At 38.8% G+C, this 22,118-nt stretch overlaps 1 protein-coding gene across 1 annotated transcript; it reads left to right on the top strand.

Moving 5' to 3' along the window:
* Window positions 1-48: 48 nt before the first annotated feature.
* Window positions 49-19,891, top strand: PCGF6 (polycomb group ring finger 6). The gene is made up of 10 exons (XM_083865895.1): window positions 49-615; window positions 1,524-1,623; window positions 2,921-3,017; window positions 3,588-3,643; window positions 4,539-4,598; window positions 5,205-5,313; window positions 7,255-7,282; window positions 7,869-7,967; window positions 13,298-13,384; window positions 17,677-19,891. The coding sequence occupies exons 1-10, from the start codon at window positions 265-267 to the stop codon at window positions 17,725-17,727; spliced, it is 1,038 nt and encodes a 345-aa protein (XP_083722021.1). The 5' UTR covers window positions 49-264; the 3' UTR covers window positions 17,728-19,891.
* Window positions 19,892-22,118: the final 2,227 nt, after the last annotated feature.

The following is a 22,118-nucleotide window of genomic DNA, read 5'->3' as shown; positions in this document are numbered from 1 at the left end:
GTCCCTTGCAACCCAAACAATTTAATTATGTTACAGAACTAAAACCTTATTTTGAATGAAACTGGTATTGTGTGATTGAGAGTCTTTCGGGGAAAATTAAGCATTCATTGATGAGTCGCTTGGGATGGGAAAAAAAAAAAAAAAAAAAAAAAAAGGCGCCGTGGGGATATAAACTCTAAACCTGCTGTGGCTCAGCGGAGGGGTAGCGCAGCCCTGTCCTCTTCAGAACTACATTTTCCGGCGTGCCCCGCGGCGGTCTCACGCATGCGCCCCGGGCCGTGGAGCGATCCCGATCCGTGCCAGCCCCGGTCCGTGGACATGGAGGGAGACACCGGATCCGGGGTCCCGGCGCTGGCGGGCGCGGATGGAGCGGGCGCGGGACAGGGCCCGGGCCCGGCCGAGGAGGACCAGGACATGGAGGGGGCCCCCAGCTGCTCGGGGTCGCGTTCCCTCCCCTTTGAGTTCGAGCGGGGTCGCTCGGAGTCCAGCGGCGATGAGGACGACGACGATGAAGACGACGAGGAAGAGGAGGGGGAGGAGGAGGAGATGGAGAGCGACAGCAGGGCTCGGTTCGGGACGGATGACGGGGAGCTCGACTCGGACGACGAGCGGGAGGTAAAGGGGACGGGAGGGTGCCCGGGGCACGGCAGGCCCCGCTCCCGGCCTGCCCCGCGTGTGGTAATGGGCTCTTTAATATTTCTACTTTTTTCTTCTTTTTTGTTATTTATTTTAGTATTTATTTTATTATTACCCCAGTTCACTTCATCTACCTCACTTAAGTGAAACCTTCACAAACTCTCGGCGCTGCTGAGGGCGGTAGACGGTGGCACGTGGGCGGAATGAATGGTGGGATTGGGGGAAATAAAGACCTTCAGTCGGGCTTTGGGACCAGGGGAAATGTAGGAATCTAATGTGTCACCTCTTTCAGACACATCTCACATCGGCGCTGTTGATGTGAGCGCTTTTTCAAAATAATATTATTCAGCCAGGAAAGCTGTTGTGGAGCTACTTGTGTACGTTCCTCGTGAATGTTCTTCATGACCAGGATTCAAAGCAGTGAAATTTCAGCCTTTGCTGTGTGCACAAACAAGAAAATTGCTGTCTCTTGTCATACAAACTCTATATCTTGATTTGGGACTCCAGCTGAGAAATTGCTATTTTGAAATAATGATGTTTGCCACCCCTATCCACTTCAAGCTTGCTGGCTATGTGATATTTTGTTAAAAGAGTTTATCCAAAAGAACTTTTCCCAAAATGATTATTTAAAAGTTTTCTTTTTAGGTATGATTCATGAAACAAATTGGATTACTGTTGGCAAAAAGCTCAATTTAGAAGACTAGATAAAAGTCTTTAGAAAAGAGCTGTGTATGAGAAGCAACTGATCTGTTAGAAAAACCCCTTCTTGTAACATATTTATCTCATTTTTTCCCATGGTTTTAAGGCTGTGGTATTTTGGAAGCTGCAGTCAGGGAATTGCATGGCTTTGCCTGTGTATTCAAACTCTTACCAACTTTTGTTTGCAGCGTATGATAAACCTCACAGAGCTGACCCCCTACATCCTGTGCTCCATCTGCAAAGGTTACCTTATCGATGCTACAACTATTACAGAATGTCTGCACACCTGTAAGTATCTGTCACTATTGTCTGTCTAAGGGTTTAGTTGCAAATTCAATCCAATTCAGCTGTTGAAATGTTCTGAGTTCAGAAAAATACATTCTCTGTTCAAAGTGAATGTGTGTTGCTTTTATTCTGTTCCTTAAGCGAGATATATTTGTGGGTATTTTAAGCATCAGAAAATTATTAAATCAATCAATCATGAAGTCAGCTTTCCACAATAAGAAGGAAAAAACTATAGGAAAAGATAAAGTCCAAGTAAAACAAAAGCAGAGCTACTACATACATTTTCTTAATTTTTTTTCTTTTAAGTAGTCTCTGGAAATTTGAGTGTATAACTGAGAACCGAAAGTTGAGTGGCTCTGCTTTTAATGGACTGGGAAATTTCCTAAGCTGTTGTTGATGTGAGCTTGTAAATTCACAAAACCCCATAAGCGCCTGTGTGGGTTCAGACACACAAGCAGTGGTCTGCACCCATGGGACAGTTGGTCCATAATCTGAAGAATGGAAATAGGTGGGTAATAAATAACGGATTTCAGTGTGCTTGTCTCGTTATTTTTCCCCTTCGATCCTAGTGCAAACAATTATCCCAGTGCTAACAGAACTGTTTTCTCCCCACACTAATAAAACACGTGTGAAGCTGACTATTTCAGCCACACCCAAGTTCATACCTGAATACAAGAATCCTGGTTTACTTTACTCCCAAACATTCACACTGCATAGAGGGAAAACTTTGTCTCTCTCTCTCTTTTTTTTTTTTTTTTTTTTTTCTCTCCCCTTTTTTGGAGCACTACTCACTAGTTTGTTTTATAGCAGGAATTATTCAGCACAGTTTGCAATTTACAAAGAGGCACAACTGTTAGTAAGGACAGCATAATGTTGCAAATGCAACTGTGGTGGTGTCTTAGAATTTTCTGGTAAATGTTATGGAAAAGTTTCCTCTGTTCAGGGAGCTAACTTGATAGTAGGTTGTTTATTCTAGGTATTTCCACTGAGTAGTGTTCCTTCAAAAATTTTAAAGGACTTGTAAAACACGATGAAAATGGCAGAGTTATGATTTCTCACCTTGTTTCTACTGAAAGTGTTTGTAGGGTGCTTTTCAGCAATCAATATTGTGCCTTAGCTCTACTCACATTCTACATACACATTAAATTTTCACCCATGCATCCATTAGGAGTGTTCAGTAACTTCATTTTGTCTCTGACAAGTTTTGCATGGGGAGTCTGAGTGTATTTACTCCTTTTGCCTGAACAGATGGCACTTTGTAATGGCCATGTGACTCCTACGGGGTTTCTTTTCTTCACAGTTTGTAAAAGCTGCATTGTGAGACACTTCTACTATAGCAACAGATGTCCAAAGTGCAATATTGTTGTGCATCAGACACAGCCCCTCTATAATATCAGGTAATAAATTTGTCCCATTTTATAGATTTGCTACTTGCTTTTTGAATGTTTGGTTTTACAGACTTGCAGTGCTTTCCTATTTGAAACAAAGGAATGGTTACAAGAAACACATTGTGTTCTTCACTAGTATGAGTTTTACTACAATAATTAAGATAAAAAACCTCTCTTTATTGTATTATCTAGTTTGTATCCATTTCTAGGGTTTGTTACCCCTGCCCTGGGTATTTTTATTCACTTGATCAGTTTAACTATTTGCTTTGATTTCCTTTTAAGATGAAGACTTTTTGGCATGGTGTATTTATTAACTGAAAAAATTGAGTTCTAGTTTCATGAGCTGTTCATGAAGGGTGGTGCTTTAAACTTTACATGGCTTCTGTTGGAGCTCTGCTTTCAGGATGAGTATTTAGAGAGATGTGAAGTTGTTGCTCTGTCACTCCTTGTACAACCCATTTCAATGTTATATTTGGCATCTTTGTTAGAGTTTAGTGAAATCATTTTCTCTTGCACTAAAGACTCTTCGAAGACTTGTCTTTTTTTTTTTTTTATTTCCTTTTTTTTCCTATTTCACAGACTGGACCGACAACTGCAAGATATAGTCTATAAATTAGTTGTCAATCTGGAGGAAAGTAAGTCCTTTTCTTTGTTATTTTACTATCTAGAGATTGAAAAGAACAGAAAACAGAGTAATTCAAGGCCTTTTTCTACTCTGGACTCTTTAAAACAGTTTTGTGATGTTTGGTTATAAGTTGTAATGAATTAACTGTGACAGCTGGCATCTTTCTGGCTGCTAAATGCGTGGTAGTGCTGTATACCTTGTCTCATGAAACACAGCTGTCACTATCCAGATAAACATGCAGATAATATTTCACAGTTGTTCCTCTTACTTTAGTAGAGTTATATTATATAATTCTGTGTAAAACGTTCAGTAGAAAAAAATTCCAAGACCGATTCTTTCAAATGCTTTTATTTTTTCCTCATTGCCGTATTTACTTGTCTGATTTTAGATGTGTTTACTGTCTCATCTCATTTGTCCTCAACTTTGGGAGCCAATGATCCTGCTCAGTCCCCCTGGGTGGGCTGAGTGAAATATACAATCTAGTGGATATGTATGGACTCTAGATGGTATTGCTTTGTATACCATGACCATATATGTAAAAAATATATGTGTATATAAAATATATGTGTGCATATATAAATATAGTATCAAAGTACTATGCTCTGTGTGAACATGTTATAAAATACCATGTCATATCATGAGACATGACAGCCAGGAGGATACTAGTTCTTGAACCTATTTCAGTATTATTTATGGCCAGTTTCTCTGATTTCCTCCCACTTTTTACTAACAAAATCTTTGTCTGAGTTTCTTAAGTATCTCAGCCTCATTAAAGGCTAGTGATGGTGAAGGTCTGTAGAAACTTGGGAAGTTTTTACTGCTCTAACCATTGAAAATTGGTAAATGAGAATAGATATTTATAGCATCTGAAACATTTCAATCTATATTGTGTGGGGTTTTTTCAGGAGAGAAAAAACAAATGCATGACTTCTATAAAGAAAGAGGATTAGAAGTGCCCAAACCAGGTGAGCTGTAATCACTTTAAGAAACATTGTTAAGGAAATATTTACCATATAATTTATTCTTAAGGGCTTTCTTTAAAGTATTACTTTACAGTAAGAAGATGGAAGTACTACTGGAAATATGGGATTCTTAGTTATCTGGAAATTATAACTTGTCACAGATCTCAGATTACAAAAATAGATGAATTGGCAATACTTAAACCCTGATCATGATTGAATTATTTTAAACTACATATTTTGCTTACAACCAGGAAATACATATAAAATGTGCAATTATGTTATTTTCTGGCTGTTAATAAGTAATAGACGTTACAAAGGAGTAAAAATGTGAGCTTCAAAGTCTGCTTAACAGTGGGGGATTATTCTAATTATTTTGTGTCTTCCTATCAAACAAAGCTCTTTGGAGAGTGCTGTGCTGAAAACTATTAAATTTCTGATTCAGACACACTGCATAGAATGTAGAAAGAGCTGATTTAGTAATAAAAAATAAGATTAATTGCATGGGCTTTTTTACCTGGTGAGCTATTCTGTTTTGCTCAGTGCATGTTAGTATCTTATGTTGCTCTTATTTCAAGTTATCTTTGCCTTTTGGCTACTTGAATATTTTAGCTGTCCCACAGCCAGTTCCACCGAGCAGAGGAAGACCTCGAAAAGTTCTGGGCTCAGTGTTCCGGATCCCACCAGAACTCGACATTTCCATTCTTCTGGAGTTTATTGGGTGAGCTCTGGGCAAATGTCAGATCAACTGACTGACATGAGGGTGCTGCTAGCATGTGATGGACCATTAACTGGCTCTTGGTTTTCATTTAAATGTGCATTTCTTCCACCTCAAATTGTAGTGGGGAGCCAGTTTTTACTTAGAGTGCAATAGTGACAGCCAGCTATGCACAGGTAAATTATGCAGATAATTAATGTTTAGGATGTATCTTCCTATAAAAGCAGCTTCCTAGGAAGTATAGTTTTAAAATGTAGATGTGTTTTATTTTTAACAAAGTCGTGCAGTCTCAGTAAACTGAACAGAGAAATCCCTCTTGGTTGCAGTCCCTAATCCCTGTAGGTGGCAGCACCGTTAATGCTGGATGTGCTCAAAGGGAGCACTCAGCAGCTTTCAAATAATAAAAAGTTTTTAACATAATGAATCCACATGCCTGCCTTAATTTCACTGTTCATTTTCTTCATGCCTGACTTGCAGAAGTCAGTTTAGACCTCAAACATAGTAGACTTGTATCTGCCTGAGAAACAAGATGACTTTTGAATTATTTATTTAATTTTTTGGTAATTTTATTTTAAATGTCCAGCCTTGGCAGCAAAGCAGGTAATACTGTGCAAATAGTATCTATACCCTGGGGAACTGGCCACTGTGGTTTTGCTTTTTGTTATATGGAGGGAAGCACAGAATGCTTCTAACAAGAAAAGATGATGGCTTAACACCATTAACTTGGTATTTTATTCTAGTGACTTTTTAAACTTTTGATAATTTATATGTCAAAATCAAAGAGATTATCTTGGTAATGAGAGATTAATAAACCATTTTGAATAAAGACAACTTGGAATAGATTGGACCAACCAGAAGAAATTGTTACTTTGAAAGTCTGACTGTTACATTGTGTCTCTACTGTTTATAATGTGGTCACCCATGGTTGTGGAACTCTATCAAAGAAAATGACAACTGTAGTGGAAAAGATTTTTGATGTTTGTTTCTTAGTTCATGACAGATTTACTTAGCTCTGTCTGATACCTGGTACTTATTTAGAGGTGGAGATACTCAATCACAGTAACTTGAAGTGCCATGTTAATGTGTGGTCTGCACAAGTGTTACGTTTGTTTGCTATAGCAAATGGTCAGCTGATTTATAGGAATGTTTGATTTTTTTTTTCCCATCTCTAGTGCAATGAAAATACTGCACTGTTTCCTCTCTCATATGTATACATACTTGCTAATGCAATATGAGAATAATGAAGTGTCGTGTATATGCCTTAAATGAGAAATTTACACATTGCAGTACAAGGAGGTGTGGAGTATGGGTGATCAGTGGTAGATCACATGCTCAAGCTGTGCAAAAGCAGTGAACCTTGGCTGAAGCCAGCTGGAAATTTGGTTATTTGCCACCTTTGTATGTATTTCACATTCCAAAGAAACACATGCTGCTTTCCTGAGTTCCTAGGTAGCATTAATTTTGTCATGAACAATCTGGAAGGCCAACACCTTTCCCAGAGAGCCCCTTAGGTGGTTCAGTGTGTTCTGTCAGTTACTTCTGAGGTACTGTCTGTTAAGGTTCCAAATATCAAGGATCATGAAGTATGGATGTTAAAGCAGCATCAATATTGCAACCTACTCCTATGAAAATTAGTGTTATATTGTGTTTAAAAATTACTTTCGGCTGTGTTGGTTTTTATTCACATTTTATGTAGAAAAACCTTAACATCGTAACTAGCTGAATTCACAAGAAAAATGGAGCAGAAAAATAAAGGGTAGGAGAAAAGATATAAATTCAGTCCAATATTATTTTATGTATAGAAATTTAATGAAAGGAGAAGCCTGAGTTGGGAAAATAAGTTAGATATGCAAGACTCATAAATCAATGTCGCTGTTACAATAAAGAGCTTGAGGATATTAATAATCTTAGCAATGTTGACTATTTACTCTTTTGTTTTTTCAGAGCTAATGAAGGCGCAGGGAATTTTAAGGTACAAATGTGATTAAATTTTTGTCTTACAGCTTACTTCAGAAATAATTATAACCTGAGTATATTTAATTTAGTTTGGTTTTCTTTATTATCTGAGTAAAGAATACTGAGTGCAGCTGGAGCTTTCATCAGAATAATAATAACCAATCTTGTATTACAGTGTATTTCAAACCTATTGTTGTATAACATCACACCCACCCAGCATTTTTTTCTTCTTTTTATCCTCATATATCACAGTATTTTTTTTTGTCTACAGTATCACCTCCTACCCTTTCTGTGTCGTATTTGCCCTTCTTTCTGCCGTGTTTATCCTAGGGGTTTTGGGCCACACAGGACACAGGGCTGTTTAAAACATGTAAAACATAATCAGTTGCTTATTATTTTTTTAATGTATAAACAGCATCTGGAGCTTAATAGGTACTTAGTCCATTCCCTATGAGGTAATCTGCAGGTAGATCAGAGAAGGGTTCAAGAATGTAAGCCGTTTCCCTGTTATTGGGCTGTTGCTTGAGTTTGGAGTTTATGAGGGATTAGTGCCAAAACCTTTAACTTACCTTTAACTTAAAATCTTTATTTATTCCGTGCAGCCTTTGGAAAAGAAGTTTGTGCGTGTTTCTGGAGAGGCAACAATTGGACATGTGGAGAAATTCCTCAGAAGAAAAATGGATCTAGACCCTGCTTGTCAGGTACATCACTTGCTGTAGCAGTCACAAGTTGTCTGTGCCTTGGACAGACATTTCCATTGTTCAGTAGATTCTAGAAGTAATGTTAGAGTTTTTTATACTCTAAGGATTGAAAAAATAATTGTTTGCAATGTTGTGATCTGCAAGGAACAGCTCTTCTAACTCATTTGCAACAGTCAGACTGTTCAGATTTTCATAGTACTGTACTAATTGGACAGAATTTCTAAAGTGCCATGTAAAATTTCAGCCAGTGAAATTCCAAGCCAAGGGATTCTGCTGTTTCAAGGTAAAACTAGACAGGAAAGTGGGAATGTGGAAGCATGCAAAGGCAAAGACAGGTGCAAGCTGAATAATAATAAAATTTAACTAAAGGAAAACAGAGGCTAAGAAAGAATTATACTATGGATGGATGTGTTGAAATGAAAGGTTTGAATGCAAATACAAACACTCTCCTCCAAATAAGAATTCAAAGGAGCAGAATATGGTACAAAAGAATTACAAAATTCATATTTCTCAACCATTTTGAGAGGAACTGCATGTCAAAACCAGTTTCCAATTCTTCAGTGCATTTCAGCAGCCATTCAGTTGGGAAAGTGCAAGAGTTCCGTAATGTGTAAATAATTCTTAGAGCTTTCAATTCTTGGAAGATCAAGCTGATGCTGATGTGAATAAGGCAAATGGTAGATGTTTAGTACTGGGTTTGGAATTAGGGCTGTTTTCATACAGCAGTACCTGTGGGACAATAAAGCATGACTGTGTGCCTCAGTAATGAGTATTCATGCTGCTTTACCTTTCCAGTGGTGACAAAGCAAATCAGATATAAATTATTCATCCTGCAGAGGAATTAATGTATTTTCATTTGCTGGTTTCCTCTCAGTGAGAGTCTGTAGCTTTTACGTGGTGGTGACTTGATATTCTAAACAAATAAAAGTATCCTCAAAATGAGGCTGGAGAAACTTCTTGCATTATTTAGTTGTTTATTTGAGGGGAAGGAATTGTTTTGTTTGTTTGGATCTTCTTAAATAGTCCATCAGAATTTCAATTTTCAGGAGCACTGAACATCTGTCTTGGAAACTGCAGGTGTCCATCTTTCAAAATCAGCCTCAGCCTGTGTGCTGGGTGTCTTTCAGATTGTAAAATCTTGAGATCATCTGTTAAGGGAACTTGAGAATTTTCTCCTATTAGTTACTTTGTACTTGGACTTTGCCAGACAGGTACAATCCCCCTGTTAGTGGGTAAATGTAGCTACAGCTTAAAAACTGATGATTTCACAGACTTACTTTCTCAAGATGTTGCTTGATGCTGAGCCAGTCATTCCTATCTCTCCTAGTATCTAGTTTGCCATTGTGGTGTAAGGCACAATCATTGGCTGGTTCTAATCCTTGGCCTCTTCTGTGCAAGCCCTGCCTGTTTGGAGGAAATGATAAATCTTTTTTCTACAGACAAATGCCTTGGCTGCCTTTTTTTCTCATCTTCAATGATGTGCTCCCATTTTTATTGTTTTTTAAGCAAGATTTTTTTGGTCATTAGAAACCTGTAGTTGATTTTTACGCCCCACATCATGACAGTTGTCTTGAAGATATCCAGGCTCATTTAAAAAAAAATATGGAGATTCAGAGTGTTTCCTCCTTTATGTCCTCAGTATATCAATTACATTTTTGGTTTCATCATTGAAACTTCTCGTAAGGACACTAGGTTGTTTTGTGAGTGCAGTCAGTTCCTGCTGAATATCAGCATAGTTTGACAATCTGCAAAAGGACTATTTGAGAATAGTTGTCATTCCCTTTTAGGGCTGATTTGGTGACCAAGTGATAGAAGGTATGTTACCCACACCCCTGAACTCCTGGCTCTGCTTGGACATCTCTGACTTAATCTTTTCATGTGTACTATGGGCTAATACTTGCCCTTCTTCATTGACCTGCCCTAGTGCAATGGATTTGGGTTAATGAAAATGTGAAATAAGCCATCTGGCTCACGTGTGGCAGTATATATAAAAGGCTAAAAAGCAGTTTTGAAGCTGCTGCCTTTGTTCTTTTTTTTTTCTACTCTGAGGCTTCAATTACTTTCAGACTTCTGTATTTGCATTTGCAAATGGATTGTGATTTAAATTCCCTAGTTTACCTGAAGGTTAAGGCTTCATTTATTTTTATCTACCACTTGAGCTGGCAGACTGTAGTTTACTCTTTCTGATACTTTGTTTTGAACTCTGTGCTTTGGGCAATGATTAACTTTCTGTGTGTGTTTATGTATACTTCTAATTACAAAGTCTCTTGAATATTGTTTCTGGAATTTTTTGGGAGAGAGCGAAAATAATTTTGTAGAAACTGAAATTGCCAGTAATAGCTAAGTAGGTAACATCTGGTAGGAGCTAAATACAGTTTGTGGTGTTTGGAATTCAGTAGATTCTTGTCTTTGGCATCAGAAGTTTTCTTTAGAGTGTGGTTTCCTTTGAGCTCCTCCTGCAGCAGCAGAATTCCTTCCTGCTGTTTCTTCCATAGGGATGAGGGAAAGTGCTGAAAGACTTGCAGCTCAGCTGCTCAGAATTCAGTAAGGCAGCTGATGGAACAGAAATATTCCATAACCAGATGTGCATTCCTAAAACTGTGTGAAGTGCAGTCTTGAGGGAGATGAGAAGAAAGGACTCTGTGCTCATACACAGTGTAGTTGTTGATGTAATTTCTTTATGCAAGTCTTAGACCCTGGAATTAAAGCATCCAGGGCCTCTGGAAAGTAAACAGCAGCTAGAGGAAATGGGAAATTCTGACATATTTTTGAATAACTAGCCCAAATACTCATGTCAGTCTCTAAAACTTTGTGTTTTCCTTGTCCTTCCTGGGTAGTATGAATTGGTTTGGGAAATATTGATTGAAGCCTACTGCTTTCTAGGCCAAATTCTCCCTTGGGATGAGTCTTATGTGATGTGTCCCTTGCATGAACTTTTTCTATTTTTATCTCTGTCTTACTTAGTGAGCATGAATTTATCATTGTCTGTTATGGTGGCTTTCAGAGAAGCAGCTCTAATAGCAGACATGCCACCAAAAGAAAGGAAATGGCATAATGGAAAACCTACTTCATTTTAGTAAGAATTTTAACAGAAGTGACTGAGTGTTCGGCAGATCCATCTTCATGCTTCCTTTCAACAAAATGTCAAGCTACAGTTACTGCTGTCTCAGGCAATCAGTGCTAGTTACCTTCAATTTTACCAGTCATTTGAAATTTTACTAAATTCATAGCATTTGTGGTGCTGGTACCTCTTTTGTAATGGAACATATTCATTCCTGTGTGACACGAGGATTCCTCTGAGACACACTTCACAACTTATTTTTGCACTGACTTGAGCTTTTTTTTTTTTTCATTGTATGTTTTATTCTCTTGTCCTTATAGAATGAATGCTCTATTAACAATTAGCAGGCAGATTTTCAGGCTTTGGTGCTAGAATTAGGAGATGAAGCATTTGGTATTTAGAGAACTGACTGCCATTTGAAACTGGAGCAGCAGGTACAACAGTGTACTTTCAAACAAGCATTCTAATTCTGTTTTGAGAGATTGTCAGCAGCTGTGACTCTGTTTGCATCCTGTATTGGTCAAACAGATTAGATTTTCAATTTCTGTAGAATATATAAAACATTTATGTGTTATGTTTCATTGGGAGCAAGATTGAATTTTCAGTGCCTTATGCTATAAAAATTGTAGAAGTAAGCTTATAAAGCAAAAGTAATTAAACTCATGTCTCTGGAAAGCAAAGCATTCATGTTTGTCTTCCTACTATAATAACTGTAGAGATTAAGAATGCATGGGAGATAGCAGGAAGTACTGCAGACAGTTTTCCAAAAGGAAAAGAAATACATTTTTCAAGTACTGTGTTAAATACATCAAATGTCGATGTTAAATTTATGAGTGTGTAGGGATCAATAGCTAATCAGTATTTACTGTTATGTCCATACAAGTTTTTACTTTCTGGCTTCCTCCTGGAAGCTAAAAGCAGAAATACTGCTAAGCAGTTTACATCTTCTGCATGTTAAGAATCAAACACAAAGAGAATATTCTGCATCATTCTCATGCAACTGCAGGTGGTGCAGTAAATTAGCCCTTTTTGGACCTCTGAGGAGTAGAATTCCTGCATTCCCAAGTCTCAGAACAATGTGGTCTGCCAACATAAATAGTACTAAATCTTTCCATGAAGGACAAGAGAGAGGTAGTGTGTCAGCCTGCAGAAGACAAATCTGGGGGGTGGAATAGCTGCAGCAGAGTGCATCCTGTGGTGGAAAGTGGCTGTTCAAGACAATACGTCATGATATTGCAGTGTGCTCCCCGACTGCTGCAGGGGCAGAGCTTAGGCAGTTCCCTTGCAGAAAGCTGTGGGACTTCTCACTGTCAATGCTCTTATCTTCAGTTTTGAGGTCTTGTCAATTCACAAATGAGAGCACGCTGATTTCCTTATATAGAAATTGCTCATAAAGAAAATGTAAGCAAGCTCCAGTTGAGAGAGAAAAACAGTGCTGTGTTAGCTGCTCTAATTTTGAACATTGGAGACTGGATTTACATTATGCACAGTAAATCCATGGTAACTTTATAAAGAAGCCTATTTTTCATAATAACCAAGGCAAGGAATTCAAAATACCTGATTAAGATTTGTTTTCCACAAAATTATTGTTTTTATGGGCAGTTGCTAAACAAAAGTGCCTCTCATGGAATTGCAGGAACCACTGACAGAGTTCAGCTGCAGTGGAGGACAATGCATGGAACTGCTGAGTGTGCCCTGCAGCTGCACCCCAGGAATACTGACTGAGTGCATGCTGAAGGAGGACTGTGTGATGTAACTGCTGACAATGGCACCAAGATGCTCTTTTCTATTAGGGCACATCTTCCACAATATTAAGTGGAATTGTCATGTTTATTCTCCCTCAAGATAAGAATGAGGGGGGCAATGGCTCTTTTTTTCGTTTGTGGTACAAACAAGTTTCTCTCTTTTGCCACTGATGAATGATGCCAGATGTTTGTGTGATCATTTTAATGCATGATCTAAATTCCCATTAAATTCATCACAGCTATTACTAAATAGCTTGTTTTCCTGGACAGTGGACACACCAAACTGAGTGAAACAATAAACTGTCCTCTCTGTTCAGCAGTGAGCCCAGGTCAGGGCCATGAAAGGCGTTAGGGCAGTGCAATAGTGCTGTGAATGGTAAATACATTCGGACAACAGAGGTAAAGATGCCCTTAGTGTCTAACATGCTAGCATTGAACTCTGCTAATAAAATCAAAAGGGCTTGGGTACTGTTTTGCCACTCCAAAGGCAAGTTGAATTTAACTATGCTTTTGTTTTTCCACAGGTGGATATAATATGTGGTGATCATCTGCTGGAGCACTACCAGACACTGAGGGAAATTCGACAAGTCATAGGAGAGAGTGCTGTGCAGGTATGTGCCAGCTGGGGCTTTGTTCCAGGTTTTTTGTTTTAAAACAGAAAACCTCTCTTAAGCCCTCAGGTAGCACCAGCTTGTCTGAAGAAGTTACTTAGAAAAATCTCTGCAGTTTATGCAAAATCATTTTTATTTTGTAAGTAGAGTTGACAAGTGTACCATGTTCTTCTTGGTCCCATGATGTTCTGGATATGAGGGGTTTGTGTTAGGTTTTGTTTTGGGTTTTTTTCCCCCCAAAACAAGTTGCCATCTTACCAGTGATAAAATGTACTAGCCATTCTTTCAATTAATATTCCTTTTTTCCTCTCCTTTCCTTGTTTTTCCTCTCTGTCAATTGCATCTCTGTGGGAAATCAGAGGACAAATCCCAAATAAGGCTATCCTTGTGACTGGGTCAGGAGAATAAACTTGCTTATAAAAACACAGACCAAAGATAGAGGGTAATGAATGCAGTAAATGTGCTTGATGCATATTGTATTGGCTCTGGTCACAGCATGAGTGTATGGCCAGCTATTTCTTGTTAATAAGTTGCTGTCTTTAATGTTGCTGGCTTTGCAAATAAGTATGTATTTTTTTTAATTCTTTTCAAATCTTTTCAAAGCATCTCTAAAGGTCATACCATTTTAGAAGTACTGCAAAAACGATGAAGTACTCTGCCAAGTGCATCATAAGATAGAGATGTAAAATTGTGATATATGGTAAATTGTATCTTAATCTGAACTTAGAAGTGTGAAAAGTTAATATTTAATACAATGGGAAGAAATAGGATTAGATTGGTATTTTATTTGGAAAGCAATCTTAGCAAATATCAGAAATAGCACTAGCAAAATAGTAGCAAAATTAGCTCTCCTCACTTGTTTGTGCATGCACGTGCACAAACATTTACATTTAAAATTTCTGCTGAGCTTTCTTATGCTACAGGAAGGCTTCTGTGTTGGGGGCAGGAACTAAAAAGCTGGTTTTGAGATCTCTTGGACTTTGCATCACTTGTACCTGATTTGAATCACTAGGAGGGGTCCCAGAGTCAGAGCAGAGGTATTTGGCTCATGTTAATGTTGGCAGACATTAAAATCTGTGAGGCTTGTGCTGTTTCTGCAGTTGAAGGGAGTAAATGCCACAGCTGATGCCTTAGCTGTTTTGTAATAGGATGAAGAAGAAATGAAAATGTAACCTAATCCAGTTTAGGGAGCAGGGGTTAGAAACTGGGAGGAAATGGGTACTGGTTACAAACTTGTTTCTAACACTGTGAATCATTGTAAGTAAATTCAGCAATCAGCACATAGTGATGGAAGTGCCTTCTACTAAAAGCTTCAGTAAATGGCAGGGGGATGATATATTTCTCAGTCCAGGGGTATAATCACATGTATGGTTTTACAGTTGCGCTTAGCACGAAAGCTTTTCATGTGCTAGAAATGCTCTTGGGGGAACACTTCAAGGAATACTGCAGCAGTTTCATTTCTTGTCAGAACTGGGTCTGCCTGATTGATGTTTAGTGTTAAAGTACCAGTCAGCAGTTCCACAAAGAGAGCAATTGTCTTGGGATGCATTCTCCAGTGATGTTTCAAATCTCATTTACTACCAAATCAGTATGCTAGCAGTTAATTCTCTCAAGGCTTCTCTATTGGGCAAACAAATAGAAAAGAAACATCTTGGCTTATTGTGAAGTCTTGTTTTTTCATAGCCACTTTCTGTTACATGTGAACCAGCTGTACTGTGACAAGTTTCGACAGGAAATTTGAGACCAGGTTCATCTTTAATTTCTCTCCATATTGTAAGAAGATCTCTAAGGATGTCAAATAGTTAGGAATGTTGCTTCCTTTTTGATATTGAAATAATTGTGACATTTTCGTGTTCTTTAGTCTAACATTTTAGTATTTTTTTAGAAATCAAGAGGATGCATTTCTAGGATTAAAAAAAACTTGGAAAATATTTTTAGATAATTATCCATGAAAAAAAAAAAACAACCCAACGGATAGGTCAAGTCTAAAATGGTGAGGGTTGTTTGTTTCTCTCCAGGATCTGAAATTCAATAAGGGGCACAGTTGTCCTGGCCAGTGAAACTACAAATACAGAGGAACGTTTGATGAATTTTACATTAAACTCCAAGGGCATCTTGTGCCTTTGTAACTTTCCAGCCTTTCCAAATCAGTGTTGGAGCTTGGAATGTCCCTAACAGCTCTCACCAGGATGTTGAGACACTGTTGAAAACTGCTGTTGTCATTTACAAGTTTCTGAGGTTCATTGTAGATGCTTCATGCAAAGAAAACAGCTTCAGTAGCTACTTCTGCAACAGAAAGTCATTTGAAGGAATAAACATTCGGCTCTTTTATTTAGATGAGTACAACCACTGTTAGAGGAGAAAAATAGCTGCTATTCTGAGTCACATTTTTCACTTGCAAGTTCATTCATGTCAGCAGTTATTGTTTTTGCTGGGAAAAGTGATTATAAAAATGCAGATAAGTTTCTTTGGCAAATATATTAATTTTAACATGCATTCTTTGGTAGCATTTGCAGTGCAGCATCACATATGTTCTGTGTGATTTATTGTTCTGAACCATAATCACTGTGGGGTTTTTAGTGGCTTCTACTTACACTGAATGATTCTTAAGATTTGCTTGTGAAGATTTTAGGTGTCATATTTATTTTTATTTTTTTCCCTACTGACTAGCACTGTGTAGTGATGCCTTAGAGCCTGAGTAAATGAAAGTCTCCTGGAGGTGCAAGCTAGCAGTATTTTAGCTCTTCTGGATACATTTCTGCCTTTCCAGCATGTGTGGGAAGACCAAATGTGATCTGATGATAAAATAAATATTCTTGACACTGACCCCACAGTAACCTGTTTGAGTTGTTTTATTGGAGTAAATAGACAACTTTTAGTGGTTGAATTTTAGTGGTTAAATGTAAGCAATTAATATATTCATTTCTGAGTAGTTGATAGAAGGCTAAAAAAGAATCAGGAATAAATCTTGTTCAGTCTTGTAGATGTCAAGATATTTTGATGTTTCTGAAATTGCGTGGTTGGTTAAATCTTCCTAAATAGCTGAAAGTAGGATTTCTAGCTCTGTTTAGGGCAAAAACATAAAAAACTCACTGACAGAATTTATATAATAAGAAACAACTCTGCTTTTTTTCTTTTTTTTTAAACAGTGTAAAACTTGTGGACTTTACTGCAAGGAGTTATCAAAGACACTTACAGAGTCTTTTGAAGGCTCAGTTTTGTTACCAGGCATTGAGATCTGCCTGTAATTAAGTTTGATCAAGTAGTTGAGAAAGGAAACTTGTTATTAACTAAATGGGAATATAACTTCTTCCCTGTATTACCTTCCTCCCCTCTGCTGCACAAATGCAACCTGACCCAAGCTGCTGGTTATTTTCACTTGTCTAAAACTGGGCCTTCTCAGAGTTCTCCATCACTGATGGATATAATGAGCTCACACATGGGAAAAGCTAAAAGGAGTAGCTTCCTTGATGTCCTTGGCCCTTGGCACAGAGGTTTGGCAGAATATAATGGTCTCTTTGTAGCTCTCACCTTTTTGTAACCCAATGTTATTGTGCTGGTTTTTTGGTCTCATGAGCTAGGCAGCAAGAGCTGTGCTCTCATTTAATTACTGTGACCTTCTAGCACACATTTCCTATGGAAGTGTTTTACTCTTTGCTGTGGGGTTATTGAATTTGGAAAATGGGACACTTTTTGTTGCTGCTGCTCTTAGAACATCAAAAGGGGTGTATGCTCTGATGTTTTGGGCTGTCAGAGCCACTCTAAAGTTTATAGTTGGGTGTAACAGGTGGGATCCTTTGCAGTTTTTTAGGTCAGAGTCACAAATGTGTGTCAAAGGACGAAGGTCTAATCCAATGCATTTGTTACTTAATAAATGTATATAGTGGTAGTCTGGAGTCCTGTGCTACAACTTTTGGCAGCACCTTTGAGAGCTACTTAATGGATTACATTTTTTTCTGCTCCACAATATCATGTGGAAATCAGCAGGACTTGTAAATAAGAGCGCATTTTATGATGATGATGCCATTATAACTTCAATATAAAAGCAGTACCAGATTTTACTTTATTTTTATCACCCTTTTCCATCTGAAAGAGGAGAGGGGAATACAGTTATTTGGCTTGATACTTCAAAACTTATATTCTCCATATGGAAGGGACACGGTATAAAATGGTGAGACTGTACCTGGGGTCCTGCCATGCAGCAATTGTTTTACCAGGTGGTGAGAGAAGGGCCTCGTGGGCAAGGGAAAGTGCTATGATGAGACAGTTTCTTTCTCTTCTCTTCTCTCTAGGATGGTCTACTTGTACTGCACTATGGCCTGGTGGTATCTCCACTGACTTAAAGGTGTCTGGAATATCAGAAGGCAAAAGAATCTGAAGTCAATGGAGCTTCTTCACTGCTGTTTCTCACCAAAGAAGCCATCGCATTTCCTGTGGCAGGAAGCAAGTGAAAGGAACCACCACTAACTGCTGTGTGCTTGTAATGTAAAGTCTGACTTTACCACTGTAAAAAATTGCAGCTTCTGTAAGTACAGCTGTAGATGTTGCTATGCTTCATGTTACAAATTACTGTCTTCAAATTTCACTCAGCTCAGGGAAATTAAATGCTCAAAGTAGCTAAATTTTTTTACTTTCTAAAACCACAAGATTTCACAGGGTGAGCAGCCTTTTTTTCCTCTAAGCTCTGACATTTCTCTTGCTGTCTAAGTGTCTAGCTAGAACAGTGCTCTCAGGGATGATCTTCAGTGAGCAGTATAATTTGTTTTGGGGAAGAGACAGTCATTTGCCTAAAAAAAACTATACTGTGATCATCTGTCTTTGGGTGTGATTTGGGGAGAGGAAGGAAACTTCAGAAATGCAGACCAAAATAGGTAGAAAATGATGCAGCATAAGCATTATTTTTTTAAGAAGTAGCATTAAATCCGTTGTTTTTCTTGAAGAAAGACAATTTTGTTTGCACTGGAAATATATTTGCTGGTAGTTTGGCTTATACCAAATGGTGGATCATGCATCTCTAGTCTGAATAGAGATGAGCTGGCTGTAAGCTGGTTAAACTATGCATGAAAAAGTAGCACCTCTTTTTACCTGCTTGCTGTATATAAAGTCATTACCGTCAACCTGATTTAAAATCCATCAACTGACTTGACTGTCAGGAGCTTAAATCCATTCATTTTAGCACATACCTCTCCAGCAGCTGTGAAAATGGTCACTTTTTCCACTCCTTCTAATGTGCTTTAGTGCATTGTAGTGAAGACCAGGGTTGAGCAATGTAATACCTGCCTGTTACTACCAGATTCACAGAGGACATTAGGTGACTTTAATTTTAACATGTTGAATTACTAGGTTTTGTGACAACTGTAACACTTCAAATTTTCTTCTGTTTAAGATTTCCATGTTGTCTCGTGCAGCATTAAGGACCAGAGAGCTCTGTGTGTTATGGTCGTGCTGCATACTGTCTGGGGATTCATGAAAGCTTCCATTAGGCACCAGGCTCCTTCTCTTCCCTACAGTCAGTGCAGGGAAAAGGAAGAGATTCATTTGTAAGGCATTTCAGAGCACTTAAGTTACAGAACCATAGAACTGATAGAGTTGGATGGGCCTCTGGTGATCATGCAGTCCAACCTCCCTGCCAAGGCAGGGTCACCCAGAGCAGGTGACACAGGAATGTGTCCAGGTGGGTTTGGAATACTTCCAGAGAGGGAGACTCCACACCCTCCCTGGGCAGCCTGTTCACCTCTGCCACCCTCAATGTAAAGAAGTTCTTCCCTCTTTCACTCCTCCTTTCCTTCTTTCAGTCATCTGGTGAGGCAGCAGCAGCAACTGGGCTAAATCCAGGGGTTAGGGTTTGACTGAGCTGTACAGGGGTTCTGGAGCTTAGGGACACCCAAGCAGCAGCCCCAAGCTCCATCCAGACCTGGAAGCCCTTGGCAGCCAGTCAGGCATGGAGGGGACATTGCCAGGAGCAGCAAGGGACATTTAGAGTGTCCCTAAGGAGCAGAGCAAGCCCTTGTGGCCTCTCCTGGACCCTCTCCAGTAGCTCCTTGTCTTTCTTGTACTGAGGGTCCCAGAACTGGACACGGCACTCCAGATGTGGCCTCACCAGGCTGAGTAGAGGGGTAGGATCCCTTACTTTGCTGACCACGCTCTTCCCAATGCACCTTCAGGGCTGCAAGGGCTCAAATGTATTTGTTCACTGTCAGCCAAGAGGACTGGCATCCTTTGTCTAAAGAAAGCTTTCATGAATCCCCCCTCAGATCTTTACAATAAACATTGTTTTTTTCTGTGAAGGTGGCACCATAAGAAAAAAAACTTTTGTTTGAAGTAATTCTCATGATGCTTCTAAAAAATGTAACAAAAAGCCTTTTTAGCTACAGACTCCTATTTTACCTTTAAAATTTGTATAAAAGTAGTGTTTAAAATGCAGCAGAAAATGAAATTATTTTGTAAACACCTCGTGAGTCGTGTTGATAAAAGATTATATATTGTAACAGTAAAATAAACTTTATTTTAGCCAATTTAAAATTGAGCCCTTGTGTTTCCATGCCATGTTTCCTATGTTAGCCTCAGAATTATAGTAGATGATAGTGAAACTGCTGAATGTGTTCTGGGGTTGTTGGAATGACAAATTTCAATTAAGAGGCTGAATGGTGAAGGGTAATTCAATACCAGTCTCCACTGGAGCTAAGTGTGGTATTGTTAGCTGAAGTAACATGACATCTCTGGGACCCTCCTTTTAATGAGGATTTTGGTGAGAAATAGCTCAGTAAAGAAGTCAAGATGATTTTTCCACAGAAATACAGGAGAAATAATCTTACACAGTTAAAGGACCCCTTTTTTCATCAACAAGAACATCTTTTTGTGAAAGCCACCTCTCAATTGTCTTTCATGTTTATGGCTGTTGTTCTTGATTCCCTGTGAACTGACTCTCTGCCACTGGAATCAAGGCATCTGGTTCAAATACTCAATATTGCCCCTTCCTGTTCCATTATGTTTTCAAATTTATAGCTCTGTGCTAAAAAATCATTATCAGTATAGTCACATCTTACATTGCAAATTCACCCTTAACCCTGGCTTGAGCTTCACGTCTACAGAAGGGCTCATGTGCAGAGTTTAACAGCTGTATAGAAGCTGATAGTTAATTCAAATTAGTGTCATTCTAGGATGCATTTGACTTGCATGGCCCCAAGAGGGCTGTGCTGCCACTGGCACTAATGTCAGTGTCAAATTTTTGCTTTTCAAAAAAAAAAGAAAGGGCCTCCTGGATATCTTCAAAGGATTTTCCTGTAGGGTAAATCACATGCTGGCTAAAATGCAGAAGGCCAACACTCCCTTCTTCACCTTTTCAGTGGCTTAATGAGGAGGATTGAAGGTCTGTAGCCTGTGGTATTTTTGACATGAATGCTTAATGACCTGTTATTTCCCTTTTGTCCACTTTTCTCTATTTCTTCCTCACCTGCCCTCAGGAAGTATATTTTTAGCATAATTTTCCTGGCTGAACATCGTGCTGTCTTTCACCTGAAGGCACTGATGTGTTCCTTCTCTCCAGTGCTGCAGGTCCCCTGGGGCACATCCGTGTGCAGCAGGGTGACCTTTAGCTATTGCCAAGGCTGAGCTGAGGCTCTGTGGTTTCCTGCATAATCAGCCTGCTTGCTTTAAAATGTGCCAATCTTCTTTCAGCTCTCCTGCTACTGTTTTATTTCTGTTGGTCTCCTTTTAACCTTGGCTTCTCTCCAGCCACTTTTGGTCCTGATGGTAGAAGAGCATCTGTAACAAGAGGCCGTCTATGGGATGGCGTCTCTGCCCTCATGGGAGATGAGCCAGCCTTGTCCTTTGGAAGTGAGGGAAGGTGTGCTTGGACTCATTCATTATTTTACAGACACTATTGTTTCTTTACTTCATGAGGTAATTCTGGTTTTCCTTTCTCATTACCTTCTTAACAGCATCATGGTTAACACAGATCCTTATTAAATACTGCTTATAAATGCAGCATAATTCTGAGTTCCTGTACAGACCTGCTAATTCCCAGCAAGAGGAGATGATGAGCCTTAGTTTCCAGATTTCTTATCAATTCAGAATCAAGCTACAATCAAGTCATGACCAGAGTCATATTGGTTACATTCTGCCTGTTTTCTTTGTGTTCAGTGCAGGTTCAGTGTAAGAAGAAGATAAGGTTCAAGAAATGGGTGAAATGTGCAGCTGAGCCCTCTAAGCAGAGGGGACCTGCAATGGCCAGAGACAGCTGTCATTTATGTCCTGAACACGACAGTGCACCCAGCCTGGCTCTGCAGGGCCACCAGACTGTGGCACACGTGAGCCAGGGGAGCTCTTAAATCCTATTTCTGTAGATGTGAAACAACCAAAGAGTTTTATTGAAAAACCATTCAAGCTTGTCTAATACTAGTCCATGTTGAATTTATTTTCAGGGAATCATTAATCATTTATATGCAATGATTTATGTTGATACATTTTTAACAGTCACTAGGAAAATTACATCCCTGGCATTTCTGGTTTTACTTTTTTTCAGTGGAATATCATTAGTATGAAATTTGTGGTCAATACATATGAGTGGAGTATTCATTCCAGCAGTTGAGAGAAAGACTATTAACAGATATAGGAGTTTTTATGTATTGCATGCCTTTCTTTTAAAGAGATTGTCACATTGTCCCCATGAATCTTTTAATATGCTCAATAGAATGCATCAAGAGCCAGCCTGAGTGTTTAGGTTCCCTAAAAT

Source organism: Zosterops lateralis (genome assembly GCF_965231275.1).
Source record: "Zosterops lateralis genome assembly, chromosome: 8".
NCBI classification, from domain to species: Eukaryota; Metazoa; Chordata; class Aves; order Passeriformes; family Zosteropidae; genus Zosterops; species Zosterops lateralis.
This window is presented reverse-complemented; position numbering and strand designations above follow the sequence as displayed.

Excerpts from the sequence above, each read along its gene's own strand:
- PCGF6 (XM_083865895.1), top strand. The coding sequence starts at position 265 with ATGCGCCCCGGGCCGTGGAGCGATCCCGATCCGTGCCAGCCCCGGTCC. Across the intron at positions 616-1,523 it reads ACTCGGACGACGAGCGGGAG|CGTATGATAAACCTCACAGA; the intron begins GTAAAGGGGACG and ends TTTTGTTTGCAG. Across the intron at positions 4,599-5,204 it reads ATTAGAAGTGCCCAAACCAG|CTGTCCCACAGCCAGTTCCA; the intron begins GTGAGCTGTAAT and ends TGAATATTTTAG.